At 46.8% G+C, this 20,393-nt stretch overlaps 1 protein-coding gene across 1 annotated transcript in view; it reads right to left on the bottom strand.

Moving 5' to 3' along the window:
* Positions 1-11,029: 11,029 nt before the first annotated feature.
* The window catches only part of LOC131501617 (leucine carboxyl methyltransferase 1-like), a 38,470-nt gene continuing 29,106 nt past the window's right edge, over positions 11,030-20,393 (bottom strand). Inside the window, 5 exon segments of the mRNA XM_058711915.1 lie at positions 11,030-11,167; positions 12,220-12,309; positions 12,311-12,325; positions 16,099-16,219; positions 19,719-19,821. Of these exon segments, the coding sequence (XP_058567898.1) occupies positions 11,030-11,167; positions 12,220-12,309; positions 12,311-12,325; positions 16,099-16,219; positions 19,719-19,821 (467 nt within the window).

The raw sequence follows: 20,393 nt of genomic DNA on the forward strand, positions 1-20,393 counted from the left end.
GTACTTACTGTAATTAAGTTCCTGCAAAATAATTCCAACATCTCGGCCGTCTTTGGATCTAGTTCCGTTGACTGTGTGTCCTGAGAACGCCTAGTTTCTATTTTTCTCCTGTGGTGAGTTTTGACAGGATGCCAGCCACGTGTAGACACTGAGAGTGCCACACCTCTGGTGTCAGGCTGGTCGCGCAGGCACTCAGCTCTGCTGGTCTGTTGTTGCAGGAGTCTGGGCTTTGCTGCGGCTCTGGGCGCATTCAGTTCGCCACAGGCTTCCGCTTATTTGAGGGTCGGATGAAAATGTCTCCTTTGGCAGCTCTTGTTTATCTCAGTCGTCCCGCCTTACCCCCAAACTGAGTAGGACCTGTGTGCTGCCTCAGGAGAGCTAGAACTCTCCTCAGCTCTCGTGCCCTCCCTACGGTAGTGGACCAGTGCCCGATACTCATTTTGAGGTGCAGAGGCCGGCAGGGACCGCTCCTCCTCTCGGTCGTTCCCAGCGCTCTTCAGCAGGCTCTGCCTGTCTGAGCCTCGGATGGTCCCAGGGTCGGGGGTGTCGTCAGCTGTCCCTTGCCCTCCTTCAGTGGTGGGCGGCCATGACCTCCCGCTCCCCCTCAGACTCCAGCAGGCCCCACACACCCAAGCCTTAAGAGGGGTTCCGGGGCCCGGGGTTCTCCCACCCCCGTCATCGCCTTGGGTGTGTTCTTCCCGCGCTCTCTTTCCCACCTCCGTCCTCACTGCCTTCACGTACCCTTCCTCAGCACCCAAGCTTCTAAATCCAGCTCACGGAGTAGGTCTCAAGAGCCATCACCAGTTTCAGAAAACCTTCCTGCTCTCTCAGGCCTGCATCAGATGCCCTCCCATCACTTCTAACCTTTGGTAAGTTATCATCATCTCTGCGTCTAGGTTTCTCATCTCCAGAATGGGTATGGTGATAGCATCGATGGCTTAGTTATCTTGAGGATTCAGTGAATCCACACACGCAAAGCACTCGGAACACAGAGGCGAAGAGAGGGATCTCGGGAGCAAAACTGCCCAGACTCAGCGCCCTCTCGTGAAACCTGGAGCAGGTCACATCACTTTTCAGTGCCTCCGTTTCCTCCTACCTAACGTGGAGGTAACGATACTTACCCCCTGGATGTTACCGCCAATGTCAAGGGGATTAACTCTTACGAAGCACCTGGACCAGTGCCAAGCACATAGTATGAGCTCAGTAAACGTTAGTTAGCTGTGATGGTGGTGACGACAGCCCCCTCCTCTCGGAGGCCCTGTGCCTCACTCACTGCGCTGGAGCATGATCACTTACTTTCCTTGACAGCCCTTGCGCCCAGTCAGCGCAGGGGCCGTGACTCTTACTCGTCGGCGCAGGGGCCGTGACTCTTACTCGCGATGGCTCATGGAAGGGACTCCAACAGATATTTGCTCAGTGACTCACTGAGTGAAAAGGTTAGTGGCAAAGTATGCATGACACCCTCTGGGGTCGAATGCAGCGATGGGCCGTACTGTTCCACTCAGGGACCATTTCATCATTCTGAATATCCTTTGGAGGAAAAGCCTCTTTTTAAGGGTAAAAAGAAAAATTCGCGTTCTGTATTGAGTCATCAATAGCGTCCTTTCCTCCATCAAGCCACGGTGTTGGAACACTCTTTTCTTTGACCTTTAAAAAAGGGCAAGTGAAGATTTATGGTGTCGTCCACCCAGAATCTCGCCGTCATCCAGCAAAAGAGCCTCACCCCGGTTTTCCAGGTGAGCATTTTTTCCCTTCATTTTCTGCACCATGCTGATCATGGAACTTTCTGGGCTACATCTGCAATGTGTTCTCCTCCTAGACACTTAGAGGATCCACAGTTACTGCAAAGTCTCTGCCTTGCATGCCTTGAAAAATATGTAGCATTTATTGTTGTTTATAGAGATACGACCGTACATTTGCAAAGCACAGCTTCGAAGGTTTCAAATATTCTCTTTTCTGACAAATATTCTGTTTTGTTGCAATCTCTTAAAAGTTGCATGAGATGGTTGATGCAAACGTAAATAAAGTGAGGTACAGGAATGTCACGAGTTGTATTTTTAGAGCATAAGGTTAGTTTGTGGTGGAGCTGGGACCAGAATCTGGCGTGAAAACAAATGAGGAGAGAGTCCGCTTTGGTCAGGGACCTTAAAACTGCTCTTCCTGAGGGTCCAAAGGCTTCGGTTCCCATGTCATTTATTTAACGGGTGGCTGCCCCAGTTTCCACACCCGTGAGATAGGGATAAAAATTGCCCCATAAGGGTACGTGTAAGAGAATAAAATGAAATAATTATGCAAAAGTGCTTTCATAACAGAGAGGAATGTACGAATGCAAGCTTAATCTAGTATTGGAAAGCTGGTTGATTACCTGAGTTATGGTCATGAATTCTAGTTTCTATTCTGATTTATTTCCTGATCAGAGAGACCTCCACATTTTATAGGTTTTTCTTGAACTTTTTAAAGCGTTTTTCAAGCTGATGGTTTATAGTCAGTGAGTCAGTCCTACCATTTCTTTTAAAATAGCAGCATGGCATCGGCCCAGATCGGACTGGGAGGGCTTCCTGCCTGTGTTCTTGTTCACTCCCTGAATAACTGCAGAGACCCTCAAATGCTCTCCTACCTTTGGCCTGTCCTCCAGTGTCAGAATGTTCATTCTGAAACTCAAATCTGATGCCACTCCAGGACAGAGAAACCATCAATGGCTCCCTGTTGCCCCTTAGTTCCTGGTTCTTTTCAGCCAGGGCCCCCTCTCCTCTTCTTCTGTGCCCTAGTATAGGACGCTTTGCGCATTCCGTCTCCCATACTGTTGGGGTCTGCTTACGCTGCTTCCCTGTAAAGCCTTTCCTGGCCACACAATCCATTCTGCTTCTCTCTCTGCTCCCAGAAACTCGGCACAAAGTTGGTTCTTTACATTTCTGTTTTTCCTTTTAGCTCCCAAGGGTGGGGACTGCGGCTCATTTCTCTCCTTTTAGCCTTCCCAGTTCTTGACATTTAGAGAGGGCTCCACGAATACCGGCTGAATGAATGAAGATCTACACATCTCCTAGCAAGGTCATCCTAAGATGGTTTCTGTCCAGAGAGTTCTTTGGCCCTCTGGGAAGGCACACCTGAGAACCACCAGGGCTGGCGTTTTTATAGCCTCATTCCCAGCGGTGTCAGGCACAGAGGACTGAGACGTTGATCCTTTGATGAAGGGTTTTTGCTAACTCACCACATACTAGGTCTCTGAGTTTCTGTGCGTTACGTGCCTGTGATTCTCTTTGGGGGCCTCCAGCCCACGCAGTGTGACCACCCTGGTTGGTAGGCAGCCAGAGAGTAAATACTTTGAGCTCCACAGGCCGTCTGGTCTCGGTCGCAGTAACGCCACCCTGCCGTTGTGGTGTGAAAGCAGCCATAGATGATGCATAAACGTATCAGCCTGGATGTGCTCCAATCACACTTGATTTGTGCACACCGAAACTTGAATTTCCTATCATTCTTGCGCATCGTATGTATGTTCCTCTTTTGAGTTTCTTTCCCCCACCCCCTGACCATTTTAAAGTAAAAACCATTAGCTTGCCATACAAAATAGGCAGTGAGCTAGATTGGATCTGTAGGCCCCAGTTTGCTGACCCCTGGTAATATGGGTAGTTTACTTGCTGTATTTTTTTCATTAAAAAAACAACATTAGCTTTGGAAGGCACTATCATGTTTTAATTTTAGTCGCTGTGGATTTTACTGTGGAAGGCAATTCTACACACACGTCTGCTTTTCTGCCTACTGCCATTGAATTTTTTTCTTGCTACCTCTATTGAAATCTAGAAAGACCTTTTTTTCAAACCATTCTCTATTGTTGGGACAGCCGTTTGCTTTTTCATTAACGCATTCAGTGTGTATTTACGAAGCACCCACAATGGTGTGGCAGGCAGGTGGCAAGCTGGGTGCTCCGGGGAAGGGGGCAGTGATGGCCGAGATAGCCTTGGTCTCTGCCCCCGTGGATCTCTCTGGCTCACAGGGAAGAGGTCAGTCATGCACAGTGCTTGGCAGATCACAGCATGCATTGAAGGTGTGGACTTGAGCATTCATTGCCATGGTCCCGTAATACGTGCGTTATGCAGGTGGACGCGGCCCACGTGCGGTAGTCTGTATCCTGGGAAACAAGGTGGTGTTTCACATTAGTGGCGTTGGGCATTTGAGTCTACTGATGGCAGAAACTTCTCCAGAAATCAGTCCACAATTAGAGTTGGAAATTGTCACGCCAGTTGGAGATTTTCCTTTGACCCTGTGTCCTAGTGTAAGCGTCTGTGTCTTTCCGGGTAAGTTGAACTGCTTCAGGTTGGGGGCGTTTCCATTTTCTTCTGGCCCAGTAAGAGTGAGACTCCCGTTAGGCACGACTGAAAGGCTGGCCATTACCACAACCAGTCAAGGGAACAGGGGAAGACAGCAAAGCCTGCACAGCCCTGCCGCTTCTGGTTTTGGGGATTACAAGGGAAAAAGTTAATGATTTACCAAAAAGTCATAAATTTAAAAATTCTGCCATATGTAAGTAAGCCTTGTTGGAATGACTAGTGAGATTGCACAGTGGCTTGCATAGGAAAAAACAAACCCCAGAGTAAAATGGTGAGCCGGAAGTGCTTTCCTGCTTTGTATTGTTTTCCCAGTTACAGACAGGAAACATTCAAGTGTGTTTTCAAGCACAGAACATTGGACACAAAGAAGGCTCTGACGAAGCAGAAAAAAGACCCGTATACAAAAAGTTTAGGTCTGTGGAGTAAAATGTCTGATTGAAAACAATCTGATTTAGCAAGTATTATTTTTAATCGTTGGCTTGCGTTGTCTCTAGGTGCCTTGGTAAGCTTAACATATTGCTCTCCCTCTTTGCTTTATTAACGAATTTTTAAAATCTGATCAAAAATGACATCTCAGGGGCGCCGGGGTGGCTCAGTCGGTTGAGTGTCCAACTCTTGATTTCGGCTCAGGTCATGATATCGCGGTTCAGATTGTGAGATTGAGCCCTGCATCAGATTCTGTGCACTGATCTCGAGGAGCCTGCTTGGGATTCTCCCTCTCTCTCTGCCCCTCCCCTATTCACACTCTCCCTGGCTCTCTCAAAATAAATAAGTAAACTTAAAAAAAAATCACATCTCCGTAAAAACCAAGTTTCTGTGGCTGATACACTCTTTGAATGGGCACCGTGGCCAGTATTCTGAGTAATTGCTAGACTTTCCCTGGGTAAAAATTCTACTGGCACATTCTCTGGTAAAGATGAACACTCCCAAACAGTTCAGCATAGAAAGGGCTGAGCCTTGGACCAGACACAATGATGAGAAAGATCGAGTCATTTGGAGCACATATTGGGGGAGGTAGGGACCATGGTGGTTCCCTAAAATTAAGGTGGGGATAGCATAGACCAATGGGGGTATCTGTGTGAAGGAGCCACCCCAATTTGTATGTTACATTCCAGACTCATGATTCGTCACGAAAAGTAATCTTCCCAGATAGCCTGTATTCATGGTTTAGACGACTTAATATTATTAAAACCTCCATACTACCCAAAGCTGTCTACAGTTTCAGTACAGTTCCCATCAAAATTCTAATGGCATTCTTCACAGAAAAAAGAGAAATAATTGTAAAATCCACATGGAACCACAAACGACTGAAACAGCAAAAGCAATCCTGAGCTAGAAGAACAAGGCTGGAGAAGAACAAGAACACTTCCCAATTTCAAACTCCTTGATCCTTGAACAACGTGGGTTTGAATTGCATGGGTCCTCTTACATGCAGATTTTTTACAGTACTATACTGTAGATGTATTTTCTCTTCCATACAATTTGCTTAGTAACATTTTCTTTCTTGGGGTGCCTGGCTGGCTCAGTCGGTTAAGCGTCCAACTTCAACTCAGGTCATGGTCTCGCACTTCGTGAGTTCGAGCCCTGCATTGGGCTCTGTGCTAACAGCTCAGAGTCTGAAGCCTGGTTTGGATTCTGTCTCCCTCTGTCTGTCCCTCACCTGCACACACACACACACACACACACTCTCTCTCTCTCTCTCTCTCTCAAAAGTAAATATTAAAAAATTTTAAAAAGTAATTACATTTTCTAACTTTCTTTATTGTAAGAATACATTAAATAATGCACATAACATATAATACATGTTAGCCAACTATTTATGTTCTCATGACGTTTCTGGTCAACAGTAGCTACTAGTAGTTAAATTTTCAGGGAGTTAAAAGTTACGTGCCAATTTTTCACTGCACAGGGTCAACACCCCTAACTCCTATGTTGGTCAAGGGTTGGCTGTATATTACAAAGCAGTAGTCATCAAAATAGGATGGTATTGGGGCGCCTGGGTGGCGCAGTCGGTTAAGCGTCCGACTTCAGCCAGGTCACGATCTCGCGGTCCGTGAGTTCGAGCCCCGTGTCAGGCTCTGGGCTGATGGCTCAGAGCCTGGAGCCTGTTTCCGATTCTGTGTCTCCCTCTCTCTCTGCCCCTCCCCCGTTCATGCTCTGTCTCTCTCTGTCCCAAAAATAAATTGAAAAAAAATTAAAAAAAAAAAAATAGGATGGTATTGGCATAAAAAAGATACATGAATGGAACAGACTAGAAAGCCCAGAAATAAACCTGATTAAGAAGAGATATTGGATCTCTTTCTAAAATTAATTTTATCAATGTTATATGTGGCTGAGTGTCCATAAAGGCAGGAAACATAGTGTCAACTTATTTTCAAGCTGTATGTTAACATTTTCGCATAATATGTTCCATATAGATTTCAGTCTCCAGATACCTTTTTAGGTAAAGTACCTCTAAATTGAAAGCAAAGGGTCTGGTTGGTAAAATGAAAACAAGGATAAGAAATACATTGATTTGCTTTGTAATCAAATGACTTGATTACAGGGGTGTCAAATGACTCAACTTAAATCGCTGTTTGAACCAGAAGTCCCACTATGGCACCTCGATTGCCATCATTCTGGGTATTACGTACAGCAACAGTGCTGCCCCTTTGGACTGCAGAGGAGTCCTCGGAAAGTACCGTGATCCGGCAACTGAGGCTCGAGCAACTCAGGATGTTCCTCTGCCGGTTGATGGCCGCCAGGTCGGCTTTCTGGAAAGGTCTACATAGTTAATGATAATTGGAAAGCATGAGTGGGAGAAAGCTGTGAAAATACTTTGTTTCTTTTTAAAGTAAAGATGAGATGCCTGAAGGAAGGAGTACTCAGTTGTTAACTATTTGTGTGTGTAGTATTGAATCACGTTCCTGGATTTGTGACAGACTTGTTTCCATAAGGCTGTGAAGCTCAGAAATGATCATTTTAGGAACTGAAGGTTCAGCTTCTCTACAGCGGTCTTTTTTTATTTTTATTTTTTAATTTATTTTAAGTAGGCTCCATGCCCAATGCGGGGCTCAAACTCATGACCCCCAGATCTAGAGTTGCACATTCTACCAACTGAGCCAGCGAGGCGCCTCTAGAGCAGTCTTTTCTCCAAGGGTGGCCTGTGGGTCTCGGCCATGGAATTCTGGGAGGAAAGGGCCTCTTAAAGAAGCAGGATCTTGTTCCAGACCTGCTTTTGAACAGAGGTGAGGCCTGGAAACTGGCATTTTAAATCAGCACACTCCCCACCCTCAGTGATTCTATCCATGCCCAGGTCTGGGAGCCACTGGTCTTGAGGCTTTGTTCTTGTTTGGGGTTGCTATTCTTTGCAGACTTTTGTTTGCTGGTTTTTTTCTTTGGTTTTGCTCCAGGAGCCCTCTGATGTCAACATTGGTGGAATTTCTCCCCATGTTATCATTCATTTCTGCCTGTTTTATTTTTTATATTTTTATTTTAGAGAGAGCGTGCATACACAAGCTGGGAACGGGGGGAGACAGGAGCCGAGGGAGACGGAGAGAACCCCAAGCAGGCGCCACCCTCCACACGGAGCCCGACGTGGGGTTTGATCCCACGACCCTGGATCATGACCTGAGCTGAAGTCAAGAGTTGAACGCTCGACCGACCGAGCCACCCAGGCGTCCGTCCCTAGCTGTTTTGTTTTAAACTCTGGGATAGTCATTATTACATTTCACGAGTTCCTTTGCATTTCTGGATTTCTGACTCTGAGCTTTTCATTTTTTCCCACAGAGCTGAGAAAACAGAAGTCCTCGGTGAAGATCTGTTACAGGTAACAAAATAAAATCTTCTTAAAGTGCTTTGCTTAAAGAGGAAAACAAAACAAAGCCTCATCGGCGAGAACTGAAGCAGATCTGTGTACGTACGTCTGTATGTATGATCTGAGATATGATGAGACTGATCGGCATGGTCCCGAGCAGGAAAGAAAAGCAGTTGGGTTGCACGGTGATAACGAGGGGATCTGGAACTTCGGTGTCATGTTGTGAAGTTCAAATGGGGCTGTCCTGCTTTCAAGTGCCAGGTGTCGGGGTGGGGTGTGGGAGGCGCTGGCTGGCCTGGCCGGTCCACTGGCACTGCAGCCTGGTCACAGGTCCCGGGCAGGCTGCGGGCCTTCGCTCGCTGCTATGACAGTGTCCTTGATGGGACAGGCCCTGCCGGCAACAGCCTAGAGTTTCCACTTCTTGCCTCTCATGCTATCATCCTCCACTTCTGGGCTGAGTTGGCTCCTGAAGGACTTAGAGTCTCAGTGACGGTGACCAGACCTGTCAGAACCACCCTGAGGCCCTGAGGTGGCCTGTTACCAGCCTGGACATTTCTGCCCTGCAGAAGGGATATTTCCTGCAGGGACCTCGGCCGGGGCCACTGCACTTCGTCTCTCACAGGCTTCCCTAACTTTGGGGCTGGGGGTTTCTTCCAGAAGGCCTGGGACCCTTTGTACACATCCCTTCACTCGGCCTCAACCCCGTTCCGTCTCCGCCCACCCCAGAGCACGCCGGGAAAGACAGAACCCTTCTGCACTGAGGTTTCTCTTAAGCCTCCTTGCTTGTGTCCTTGCTTTTCACCTGAGCCCCTGAAGACCAGCAATCTGCTCCCGGGTGACTTTCTGTCTCTTCCCACAGAGAGGAGCCGGCATAGCTTAGAAAACTGGTGCCATGCCAGCCCATGTCAGAATATCCTTCTAAATTACGACAGCCACCTGCAGGTAGAAGATTCTAAGAGCCCGTTTTTGTTGTTGTTGTTGTTGTTGTCGTTTTTTAAGGACCAGAAGTTTTTATTACGAGTAGGAGGGTTTGTTTTTTTTAAGAATTATTAGATAATCATATTCTTTTTTTTTCATTTTTCTTTTTAATGTTTATTTTATTTTTGAGAGAGAGAGAGAGAGAGAGAGAATGTGAGCAGGGCAGGGGCAGAGAGAGAGGGAGACACAGAATCTGAAGCAGGCTCCAGGCTCTGAGCTGTCAGCACACAGCCCAATATGGGGCTTGAACTCCTGAACCGTGAATTCATGAGCTGAGCCAAAATTGGACACTTAACCGACTGAGCCACCCAGGAGCCCTGACAATCTTATTCTTAGTAATATTTCCTCATTGGCTTTTATCGTATATTTCAGCTTCACTTTCAGACTTTCAGAAATGTTGCTTGGGCTCGATAACCTTTAACTAGACTAGGTTTCACATCAGTGTTCTCTGTCCCACATCCCACGTTAGTAATAAATATGCACAACCTCCTTGAACCCTAGAAGCCCCAAGCCTTGCAGGCAGTTTGAGGACTGCAGAATTCCCACAGGTGGCAACTGTCTGCTCCTGTCCCTTTCTTAGAACATCCACGGGGGCCTCAAGAGTTTGCCAGTTTCAAGGAACTCCTTGTTTCAACATGAAGATGCTTACACCCCCCCCCCCCCCCCCCCCCGTCAGCACAGAGCCTGAAGCAGGGCTCAAACTCATGGACCGCAAGATCGTGACCTGAGCCGAAGTCAGATGCTTAACTGACAGAGCCACCCAGGCGCCCTCCTTTTTTTTTTAAGTAGGCCCCACACCCAATGTGGGGCTTGAACTCACGACCCTGAGATCAAGAGTCAGCTGCATGCTCTACCGACTGAGCCAGCCAGGTGCCCCCCCCCACCCCGCATTTAAAATGTACACCCTTCCACTCAGCAGTTCTGCCTTTAAGAGTTTACCCTATATGTACAAAGATGTACGTTCCAGAATATTGACTGCAGCCTCACAGCTGCATCACAGCTGTAACCGAGGAGAGCTGGGTTCAAGAGGTTATGGCGCACTCACACAACTGGAGGATATGCAGCTATCTGAAAGAATGCGATGGGTCTGTGTGCACCGACCTGGCACAGTCTCTAAGGCTCACCGTGGAATTCGAAAAGCAAACTGTAGAGTAAATAACGTGCAGAGTACGCTACTATCTACGTCAAGAGCAAGTGGGGGACATACGTGCTTCCACACGCGTAGCTCACTTCTGGAAGAACGGGCAAGGGCACTTGCGTCTTGAGAGAAGGTGGTAGACTCGTGGTGAGGGGAGCAGGATGGAAGGGTTGGTCTTCGTACTCTACACTGTCTTCTTCTGTTTTGTTATCATGTGTTTGTATGATTTTTTTCAAAAGAGCATTTAAATATAAGCTTTAAAATATATACACAAAGAGGCGCCTGGGTGGCTCGGTCGGTTAAGCGTCCGGCTCTTGATTTTGGCTCAGGTCACGACCTCACGGTTCATGGGTTCAAGGCCCTCACCTCGGACTCTGCACCGGCATCATAGAGCCGGCTTGGGATTCTCTCTCTCCCTCTCTCGCTGCCCCTTCCCCACTCGCGCTCTCTCTCTTAAAATAATAAGTTCAAAGAAAAAATCTGCAAGCAGACTTTTCCCCCTCAGAAGCCCTTGGGCAATGTCATCTCCCTCCTCCAAAACACAGGGATTGTGCAGAATTGCCAGCGCACAGGGTGCTCTGGGAGTGCGACAGGTGTGACTGCTCGTTTTGACCAAAATAACCCGCTTTGGCACAAACCCTATCTCCGTTAGTGGCTAATGAGTTCCTCTCAAGGTGCTATGGTTTAGCCTGTATTAGCAGATTAACATGGTTCAAAATATATCTAGTGAGTGTTGGAGGTTTGAGGTTTCTTTTGTGTTTGTGTTTACATTAAAAACAGTTATGCCTTTAATCAATCAGAATTGTTCGCCGTGAAACTAACTCTCGCCAATCCGTACCTGCTCGCTTCATCTTGAGGCAGTCTGCTGTACGCTTCCAGCACGTCGACGGCTGATGCTGTTTCCCACCCATTCGACAGGAGCTGTTCTTTCTAGAATGTGCAGCGGAGAGAAAAGGCAAGGTACGAGGCACTGTTGTACAAATCCAAGGCACTCTTGGAGCACATGAGAACTTGTCTCAGATGACTCCTTTTTCAAAAGCCCGTCCCAGCCCCCATCTTTCTTCTTTTTCTTTTCCAATTTTCTACACCGAACATGCATTGTTATCATGGGAGAGAAGTCACTAATGTATATTTAAAGAGAAATAAAGGAAGGAACTTCTCCGTGAGCAAGAGTGTTTGAATGCGTTCGAGGGGTAATGTGACATATCTCACCTATTTAATAGGGGCAGGGGTGGGTGGTGTCTCTTCAGCAAAAGAAAAAGAAAAAACCAAACAAACTAAAAAACAATAAATAAAAGATATTTAAAGTCTCTATTACAGATTCTAAGAAATGGAAGGGACGTGTCAAGTACAAAGTTTGGACCACGTTTGGATCCTGTTTCAAACACACCACCTATAGAATTTTTTTCTGTTTTTTTTTTAAACAACTGGGGAAATCCAAACACGGACTGTGGAGTAGGTGCTATGGAGGAGTTTCGGCTGCTGTGTGAGGTACAATAATGATGTTACCATTATCCCAGGGTGGGGGAAGAAAATGCTTACTGGTAGGAGATTCACATGGAAGTATTTATGGGGGTAATGCTATACTCTCTGGATGTGCCTTAAAATATTCCAATGACAACACTGACAAAAAATGGGGATAAATAAAACAATATTGAAAAATGTGAATCACCAAAGTTGGCTGATGGGACATGGGTTTTCGTCCTACTGTTCCCTCTATGTTCATGTTGTTTGAAAATATGCATACTGAAAAACTGGAATAATAGGGTATGGGAAATGGGAATGTGTATTTTCCAAACCAAGATGGCGGCCCAGGTCTTGGACTTCTTTAGCGTGACGAACCAGCGGCCCACGTGGAACCCCAGCTGCCTGTTCAGGTGGGCACTCGACAGGGCTTCTCACATTCTCTGATCTGAGAAGGGAGTGTGCCCTTCCCTGGGGGGTTAAGGGTACCAAAGGATGTCCCCGCCCTGCTCTCCGACCTGTGACTCTAACGGCTTGCAGGTCTCCACTCCCGCCAGGTCACACTGTCGCCTCCGCAGGTTTTCGATCACGGTCTGTCCGAACCGGTCGGTCGTCCATGTTCACCTGGGAAGGGAAAGAGGAGGCTGGGCAATGCCAGAAGGGCTTCTCGAATACGCAAAATCAGACAACAGTATTCTGTTTCTGAGCCGTCAAGGCTGATGTTTGCTAATACCCAGTGCAGTCAACGGAGTCGGGGGCGGGCACGGCACGCAGGGCTGACGAGAGCGTCGTCTGCTGCCGCCCCCTGCGGGGCAACCGGGCGGTGTGCGCTCGGCCTGGGAGCCGGTCAGACCACTGACCGGCTGCTCCACAGGTAGACTCCCACGTGCACGCCAGCTGCAAGAGGGTTTACTCCGCAGCATGATGTGTAACGGGACCTGTGACGGAAGGACTCACATGCCCATCCGCTGGGGTTAAAGCAGTTGTGGCATGGTCGTTTAATGAAATATCACATTGCCATGAAAACAGCAAAAGGACATCCAAGTAGATGTAGGTACAGATGTAGACACACAGACACAGATACAGATGTGGAATAATGTCAGATAACAGACACTCGAAAAGTACAGTACAGAGGGATGTGCATAACATGCTCCTGTCTGCCCTAGGGGAAAAAAAAATCTCTAGCTACATTTATATATGCGCAGAATAATTCTGGAATCTGGCAGTGTTGCTTCCCAGGTTGGAGGACTCACTAAGGTCCGGGGTAGAAGAGAGACTCACCTTTCCCTGCATACCCTTTTGTACTATTGGATTTTTTTTGAAGTTTTGCATGTAGTGTTACTTATCTAATGAGAAACCATTTAAAACCCCCTTCTTACAATGTCTATTCATTTTTGAGAGAGACAGAGCATGAACGAGGGGAGGGGCAGAGAGAGAGGGAACCCCAGAATCCGAAGCAGGCTCCAGGCTCCGAGCTGTGAGCCCAGAGCTCGACGTGGGGCTCAAACTCATGAGCCGTGAGATCATGACCTGAGCCAAAACCAGATGCTTAGCTGACTGAGCCACCCATGTGCCCCCCATTTACCACTTCAAAAAAACCATTAACGTATCTATACGCACAAATGTCACAAAACATACATAATACACCGCGGACTGTTATTACTTTGTCCCAAAACGTCAACAGTTTACTATACGAAATGATTCCCAGAGCTCCTGTGACAACGGTGGCAGGCAAGAAGGAGCATCACTCTCTGTCGGTGGACGTGTGAGGCTTACGTGGCATGAATGGTCACACTGGGTGCCTGTGAGCACGTGCTCCGTCGTCTTCCTGCCTGGGTCTGAATCCTGGCCTGAAACTTACCAGCCGTGAGGCCGTGCGGCCGTGGGCAGCAAGCTGTCCAATCCCTCTGTGCTTGGGTCCCCTCACCGGCCACACCCGCCACACCCTGGTTACGTGACAAGTAGGTTAATACAGGTCACACTCACGGAAGGTGCCTGCTATATAGCAAGCAACTTCTACAAGTTCGCTACCCTTATTCTACCAGTACTGAAATTTGCATCACTCAGGGCGCCTCGGTCGGTAAGCGACCGACTCTTGATTTTTGGCTCAGGTCACGATCTCACAGTTTGTGGGTTTGAGCCCCGCACTGGGCTCTGTGCTCACAGCATGGAACCTGCTTGGGATTCTGTCTGTCTCTCTACCCCTCCCCTGCTCGCTCGCTCTCTAAAAAATAAACAAATATTTAAAAAACAGGTTTTTTCATCATTCATGTGGTTTTTGTCATTTTAAAATACTGATTAGGAAATCATGGAAGGCATGTGAGCAGTTAGTACACCTGAGGAGGCTGATGGTTTGCATTTGTTAGGAAATTGCAGAATTCAGTGAAAACGGACACATCCCCAGGCTTGCTCCCAAGTGACTGGGTCCATGGTCAAGATTCACTTCATCCACCATTGCTATATGATGTTGAATAAGAGAACGCACGAATGAAACGAGGCGAACAGAGCAGGGTGAACACCCACAATGTGTGAAAACAAAGCAGAATTCAGGGGCACCTACGTGGCCCAGTCGGTTAAGCGGCCGACTTCGGCTCAGGTCACGATCTCACAGTTCGTGAGTTTGAGCCCCGCGTCGGGGTCTGTGCTGACGGTTCAGAGCCTGGAGCCTGTTTCAGATCCTGTGTCTCCCTCTCTCTCTATCCCTGCCCTGCTCGCGCGCTCTCTCTCTCTCTCTCTCAAAAATAAACAAACGCTAAAAAAATAAAATAAATTAAAAAAAGCAAGCAAGCAGAATTCATTTTCCCCAGTCCTGATATCCTGCAAGCAAAGACAGATTCCCAAGACTTACAGAAGCCAGATGAGGCCAGCTACCATTAGGTCCACTCACCAGGACTGAAGACTGAGTCTGAGGAATGCCCCCAGTTACACAGAGGGAAGGAACAAAACTCAACCGAGAACCACCTCTACGGGAATGTGGCCTGGAGCATGAAGGGGTGAGAAAGTCAACCAAGGTAAGGTCTAGCCGTAGATCTGTCCATAATTATGTGACACGGGGCAAAGCCTTTATTGCTCTCATCCGTAATGGAATTTAAAAATAAAATGAGATGAAAAAAATAAAATCAATAAAGTTAAAATGAAATAAGCAATAAAATTAGCGCCATGTATTCAGTCACGTGCCCCCCGCTACACATCATCTCATGAACTCCCATAATAGTCCAGAGAAGTTATCCCTTTATAAACAAAGCCCTGGCGGGGGCACCGGGATGGTTCAGTTACTTGAGCGTCCATCCAACCCTTATTTCGGCTCAAGTCACGATCTCACAGTTCATGGGATCAAGCCCCGTGTCAGGCTCCAGGCTGCCAGCACAGAGCCTGCTTGGGATTCTCTCCACCCACCCCCAACCGCCACTCCGCTCCTTCGCTGCTCATGCTCTCTCTCAAGTAGAGAACTTTAAAAACTTAATCAAAAACAAAAACAAGGACCTGGGGCTCAGAAAGATCCAAATCACAGCTAATACCTGCTCAGCAGCCGGGCAATCCTGAAAATGCTCTTGTACAAATTAACTCGCTTACTCCTCACTACACCCTATTAACGTCGGGACTGCTATTCTCATTTTCCTGATAAAGAGACAGCACGGAGAGGTTATGAAACTTGTCCAGGTCACACAGCTAGGTAATCTACCTCCAGAGCATGGACTCCCAACCACCCTACAATTCTGCCTAAGGGCACCCGGCCAATCATAAGAGCCAGGGCCAGGACTCGGACCCACGCTGAATAATTCCAAAGCTCTAAAACAGAACCCTTCCCACCACATCAGAAGAGAAAAACAGGCAACCAGCGGGCCAGACTCGGGGATCTTACAAATTAGGAATTTTACATTAAAATTCTACACTGTAGCTTCTCCTGAAAAATTGGGGGTTCTCAACTCCAGGCTCCCATGTCCACATGGGAACAACGAGGTGGCACTGAGCAGGGGTGAACTGTGGTTCACCAGAGTCCCCAGCACTCCTGTCTGCCTTACACCTGGCCAACTTCCTCCACTGCATCACCTGCCTGCCTCGGAAGGAATCAGGGTTCGCTACCCTGACACCCATATGTTAGCCAAAATTCCTTCCATCGCGGTCTATGACTCTATAATTAATACAACAGTAAAATGTGAACTTTACAAAGTTTTTGTAAAGGCCAAGAGAGAAGTTCCAAAACCCTGGCTGCGAGTTTGCAGGAAGTTAAGAAATCAGGAACGCTGGGAATTGCTAGAATCGATTAAAAAGGAGATGTGTGTGTGGCCAGAGGCGGAAGGAAAAGAGTGAGTGGAAATTTATACTGAGGTTGCTCAGAGAGGGTTAGCCACCACGCGAACGCATACAGCACGCAAAGGTCTTGAGCTTCCTTTTACCTGTTCGTAGTTTATGAACATAGCTGTCTCAAAACTGTTAGCTGCCCACTTGAGAAGGTTGGCCAACTGCTCCGGAGTCATGTAAACCAGCACGCGTTCCGTTATCAGCAGTGTTGGCAATCTTCAGAGAAGAGAAAAGGCACATAAGTATGTATTCATCAAATCGGGACTCTAACGGCAGCCACGGATAGTGCTGGCAGGGCAGGAAAACCCTGGGGTGCACACCGCAGGAAGAGGAGAAGCCCCGGATAGCACGTCAACTATCAGGGCGGTAAGAGGTGGAGAGCCCCGTCGTGACCCAAAGTTTCAGACCGTAACAACGTGAGCACTGAGCAAGGTTTTGTCTGGCTTGCTACGAATTCTCCCCCGGCATGCCCGCGCATGGTGACGAGGTGGCCCTGCAGACCCCTTGCTCCAAGGCAGTCTAGTTCCCTTCCCCTGGAATCTGGGTTAGGCCTGTAACTTGCTGTGGCCAATACAACAGTAGCAAACACGACGCAAGCGGAAGCTGAAAATCACTTGCACGTTGGCCCTTGCCCTCTTGCTTGGAAGCCTGAACCCGTGTGGCAATGAACCCAAGCTGGCTTGCTATCAGAGGGGAGGCCCTGTGCGTGAGAATGAGGCATCCACATAGGAGGGAACCCCAGGGGATCTCAGCTACAGGAGTGAACCCCAGGGGACCTCAGCTGCAGCTGGCTCCAGTGGAAGAACCACCCAGCTAAGCCCAGTCCAAGTGGTCCACTCACACAATCCTGAGCAACTTGTGAACTGCTCTGAATTGTGAGTTGTTCGAGACCGCTGAGGCTGCAGAGATTTTGGTACACATCAAAAGCTGACTGATAAAATACAGAAATACTGCTATCCCTTTAACAGAATCTAATTCTTCTTACACAAACTTTTATCATCAAGAATTAAAAGCAACACGAACAGTCTTCAGCAAATGACACATTAGTATGCGGTCTGAGTTACCAGACCCGAAGTAACGAACAAATTACGAAACAGGAAAAGCAATAAACTCCTACAGAAATCTCTAAACGCTTTACAGTTGGAAGGGAACACAGGCAGCCCTAAATCGTGTGAGCTCTGCTGATTTATTCCTGCTCCTTCTGACTCCTTTACTGGATCCTCCTCCTTCTCTGCCCCTTTACGCTGCTGTTCCTCATGGCTGGTTGCTATTTTTCTCACAAAGCAAGTAGGTTACTTTTGCCTATTTTTATTGGCAGGGAATTTCAAAAGAAGTAAATTGTCTGAACTGAAAATACCCAAGAAATGTGCTGAAAAGAACATCGTGTACGTTAGTGTCAGAATGTAACCCATGCAGTTAGACTCAGTACCTGGACTCATGATCGCTAGAGAGAAAGGCTACCCACAAATGCTGCTGGCTTTGACCCGACAGTCCCGACTATCCACTGTTACTGTTCATCAGGATTTCCTTTTTTTTCTTTTTTTGACAAGGAAATGTTGTATAACTCAAGTGACTTAAAAATATACATCCAGGGGTGCCTGGGTGGCTCAGTCGGTTAAGCATCCAACTTCAGCTCAAGTCATAATCTCACAGTCCATGGCTTCGAGCCCCACATCGGGCTCTGCTCACCGCTCAGAGCCTGGGGCCTGCTTCGGATTCGGTGTCTCCCTTTCTCTCTGCTCCTCCCCGGCTCGTGCTCACACTCTCTCTCAAAAATAAATAAACACTAAAAGAAATTAAAAATATATATCCAGGTGCGCCTGGGTACCTCGGTCAGTTGAGCATCTGACTCTTGATTTCGGCTCAGGTCATGATCCCAGGGTTATGGGATTGAGCCCTGTGTTGCGCTCCATGCTGAGCATGCAGCCTGCTTGGGATCTTATCTCTCTCTCTCGTTTCCTCTTCCCCTCTCCCTGACTTGCACATGCTCTCTTTCTCTCTCTCCAAAATAAAAATGTATGTATGTGTATACAAATACACACACACATATGTATGCATATATCTACAAATGCTCTCTGGACCCAACTGGGTCATGGTACAAAGAATGAGAGAACTAAATCCAGAGGATAGACAATGAAGTCCAAGTTGCAGATGAAGTTGAAAATCAGAAAGAAAAACATTAAAAGGAAGTTTAAAGTAAGCACTTTTTTTTTTAACCTAAGTCTAAACCCCCAGATTATATCAATAGGAACGATTAGAAAAAGTGAGTGGAAAAAAAAGTTTCAAAACCTCAATAGGTTGGTAATTAGAGAAAAACAGTTCCAAAAACGTTTTTATTTATTTAAAAAATTATTTAAATGTTTATTTATTTTTGAGAGACAGAGCACAAGCAGGGGAGGGGCAGAGAGAGGGAGATACAGCATCTGAAGCAGGCTCCAGGCCTCCAGGCTCCAAGCTGCCAGCACAGAGCCTGACGTAGGGCTCGAACCCACGAAGCATGAGATCATGAACTGAGCTGAAGTCGGATGCTTAACCAACTGAGCTACCCAGGTGCCCCTCCAAAAACCCTTTTAATGTAAAAGGTACCGATTATTACATACGGTATTACCACATGGGGAAGCCAGGTGAAGAAGGCTACGTGGGAATTTCCTGTACAATTTTTGCAACTTTTTTTACAAATTTGAATTATTTTAAAATGAAAAGTTAAACACGTTTACAATATATTTTTAAGAGGCAGGCATCGCCAATGTTAAAAACAGGATTAATACTTTTCAGAAGAGAAGTCTAAGCGAAGCAAAAACAGCCCACGGAGGAAAACACAGAGCACAAATGAACCCCAGAGAATTATGAATGTAATTCTAATACTTGTGATAGCTGCTGTTCCTTATCCATTTTGTAGATCTCCAGGAGTGAGGCAAACTTGCCTATCAAGAGCTCCCCTGATTAATTTTTTTTAAGTGTATTTACTTATTTTGAGAGAGACAGAGGGCAAGCAGGGGAGGAGCAGACAGAGAGGGAGGGAGAATCCCAAGCAGGCTGTGTCAGCACAGAGCCCAATGTGGGGCTCAATCTCATGAACCAGGAGATCACGACCTGAGCCGAAATCAGAAGTTGGATGCTTAACCAACTGAGCCACGCAGGCATCCCAAGAGCTCTCCTGATTTGTAAGTGATTATTTCCCTGGCTATGTAGCACATTTGCCCAAATGGTGTGTTTCTACGTTCGCGGCGGGTTGCTGCTGGTTACCACTGCAACTGTAATAATCTACAGATTATAGCTTCTGCGCCAATTTCCGTTCAACTGCTTTCACACGCGTACTTAATATAATCTCCAAGCTCTCCGCGCAAAGCCTGACATGGGGCTCGATCTCCCCAACCGTGAGATCATGACCTGAGCGGAAATCAAGAGTTGGACGCTTAACCAACTGAGCCACCCAGGTGCCCTGCAGTTATAGGTTTCTATACATATAATTACCTTCTCTCAAACTTTATGGTATCAGGCATCAGTATGTTATAAAAGCAACACACGTGATTCTGATGTGAAAACAGGAGAAACATTGCTTCTCAAAGACTTAGAAAACCTCCCTCATAGCAATGAAATGATAAACATCTCAGAATTAAAAACGGAACACGGGTATCATGCTGCACTTTCACCTGACCTTATTTCGTATTCACATGAAATCACAAACGCGTAAGAGGTTAAAACAAGATCTCACTGTGGATTCACGTCACATTTCTCTAGCTTCTCTTCGAGTTCAGGTGAGTCTCGGAGATCTGCTCCGATAATGGCATAGCTCTTTGAATCCAACAGGTGTCCACCTGGAAAGCCAAGAAGAGATTATCATTTCAACAGAAATTCATCCAGAGGAGATCATTTCAATGGATTTCTTTTCAAAATTCAATTATTATTTTTTCTCCATTACAGAAATACATGTCCCACTGCAAAAAGGAAAAAAAAAAAATCAGGAAGGAGGAGGGTGGAATGAACGAAAATCACATCTTCCAACTATTAATGTTTTGGTATAGAACATTCCAGTCTTTCTTCTATACATACAACATAAACCCATACATACAACATAAGCACATTTTCTGTCACACAAATACGTACACACACATCACACAGGAAAAAGAAAGGAGGGCCAATTCTTCTTTTGAAAACTGCTTCTCCTACTTAACAGTAATATCAATGACATCATCGTCTGTAATGATTTCCTAGCATTCCATCAGTGGATAAAACAACTTACTCAGCCAAGCCCTCACGATTAGGCCTGTGGTATCTCCAAATTTTCTCCATCTGAGGCACTGCGATGAGCATCTTTGTTTAGACCTCATGAAGCACCCGTCCAGTTAAGTAGGTCTCTAGGAGTAGAATTAGGAGGTCAAAGGGTAAA

Source organism: Neofelis nebulosa, chromosome 18, assembly GCF_028018385.1.
Source record: "Neofelis nebulosa isolate mNeoNeb1 chromosome 18, mNeoNeb1.pri, whole genome shotgun sequence".
In the NCBI taxonomy this organism is placed as follows: Eukaryota; Metazoa; Chordata; class Mammalia; order Carnivora; family Felidae; genus Neofelis; species Neofelis nebulosa.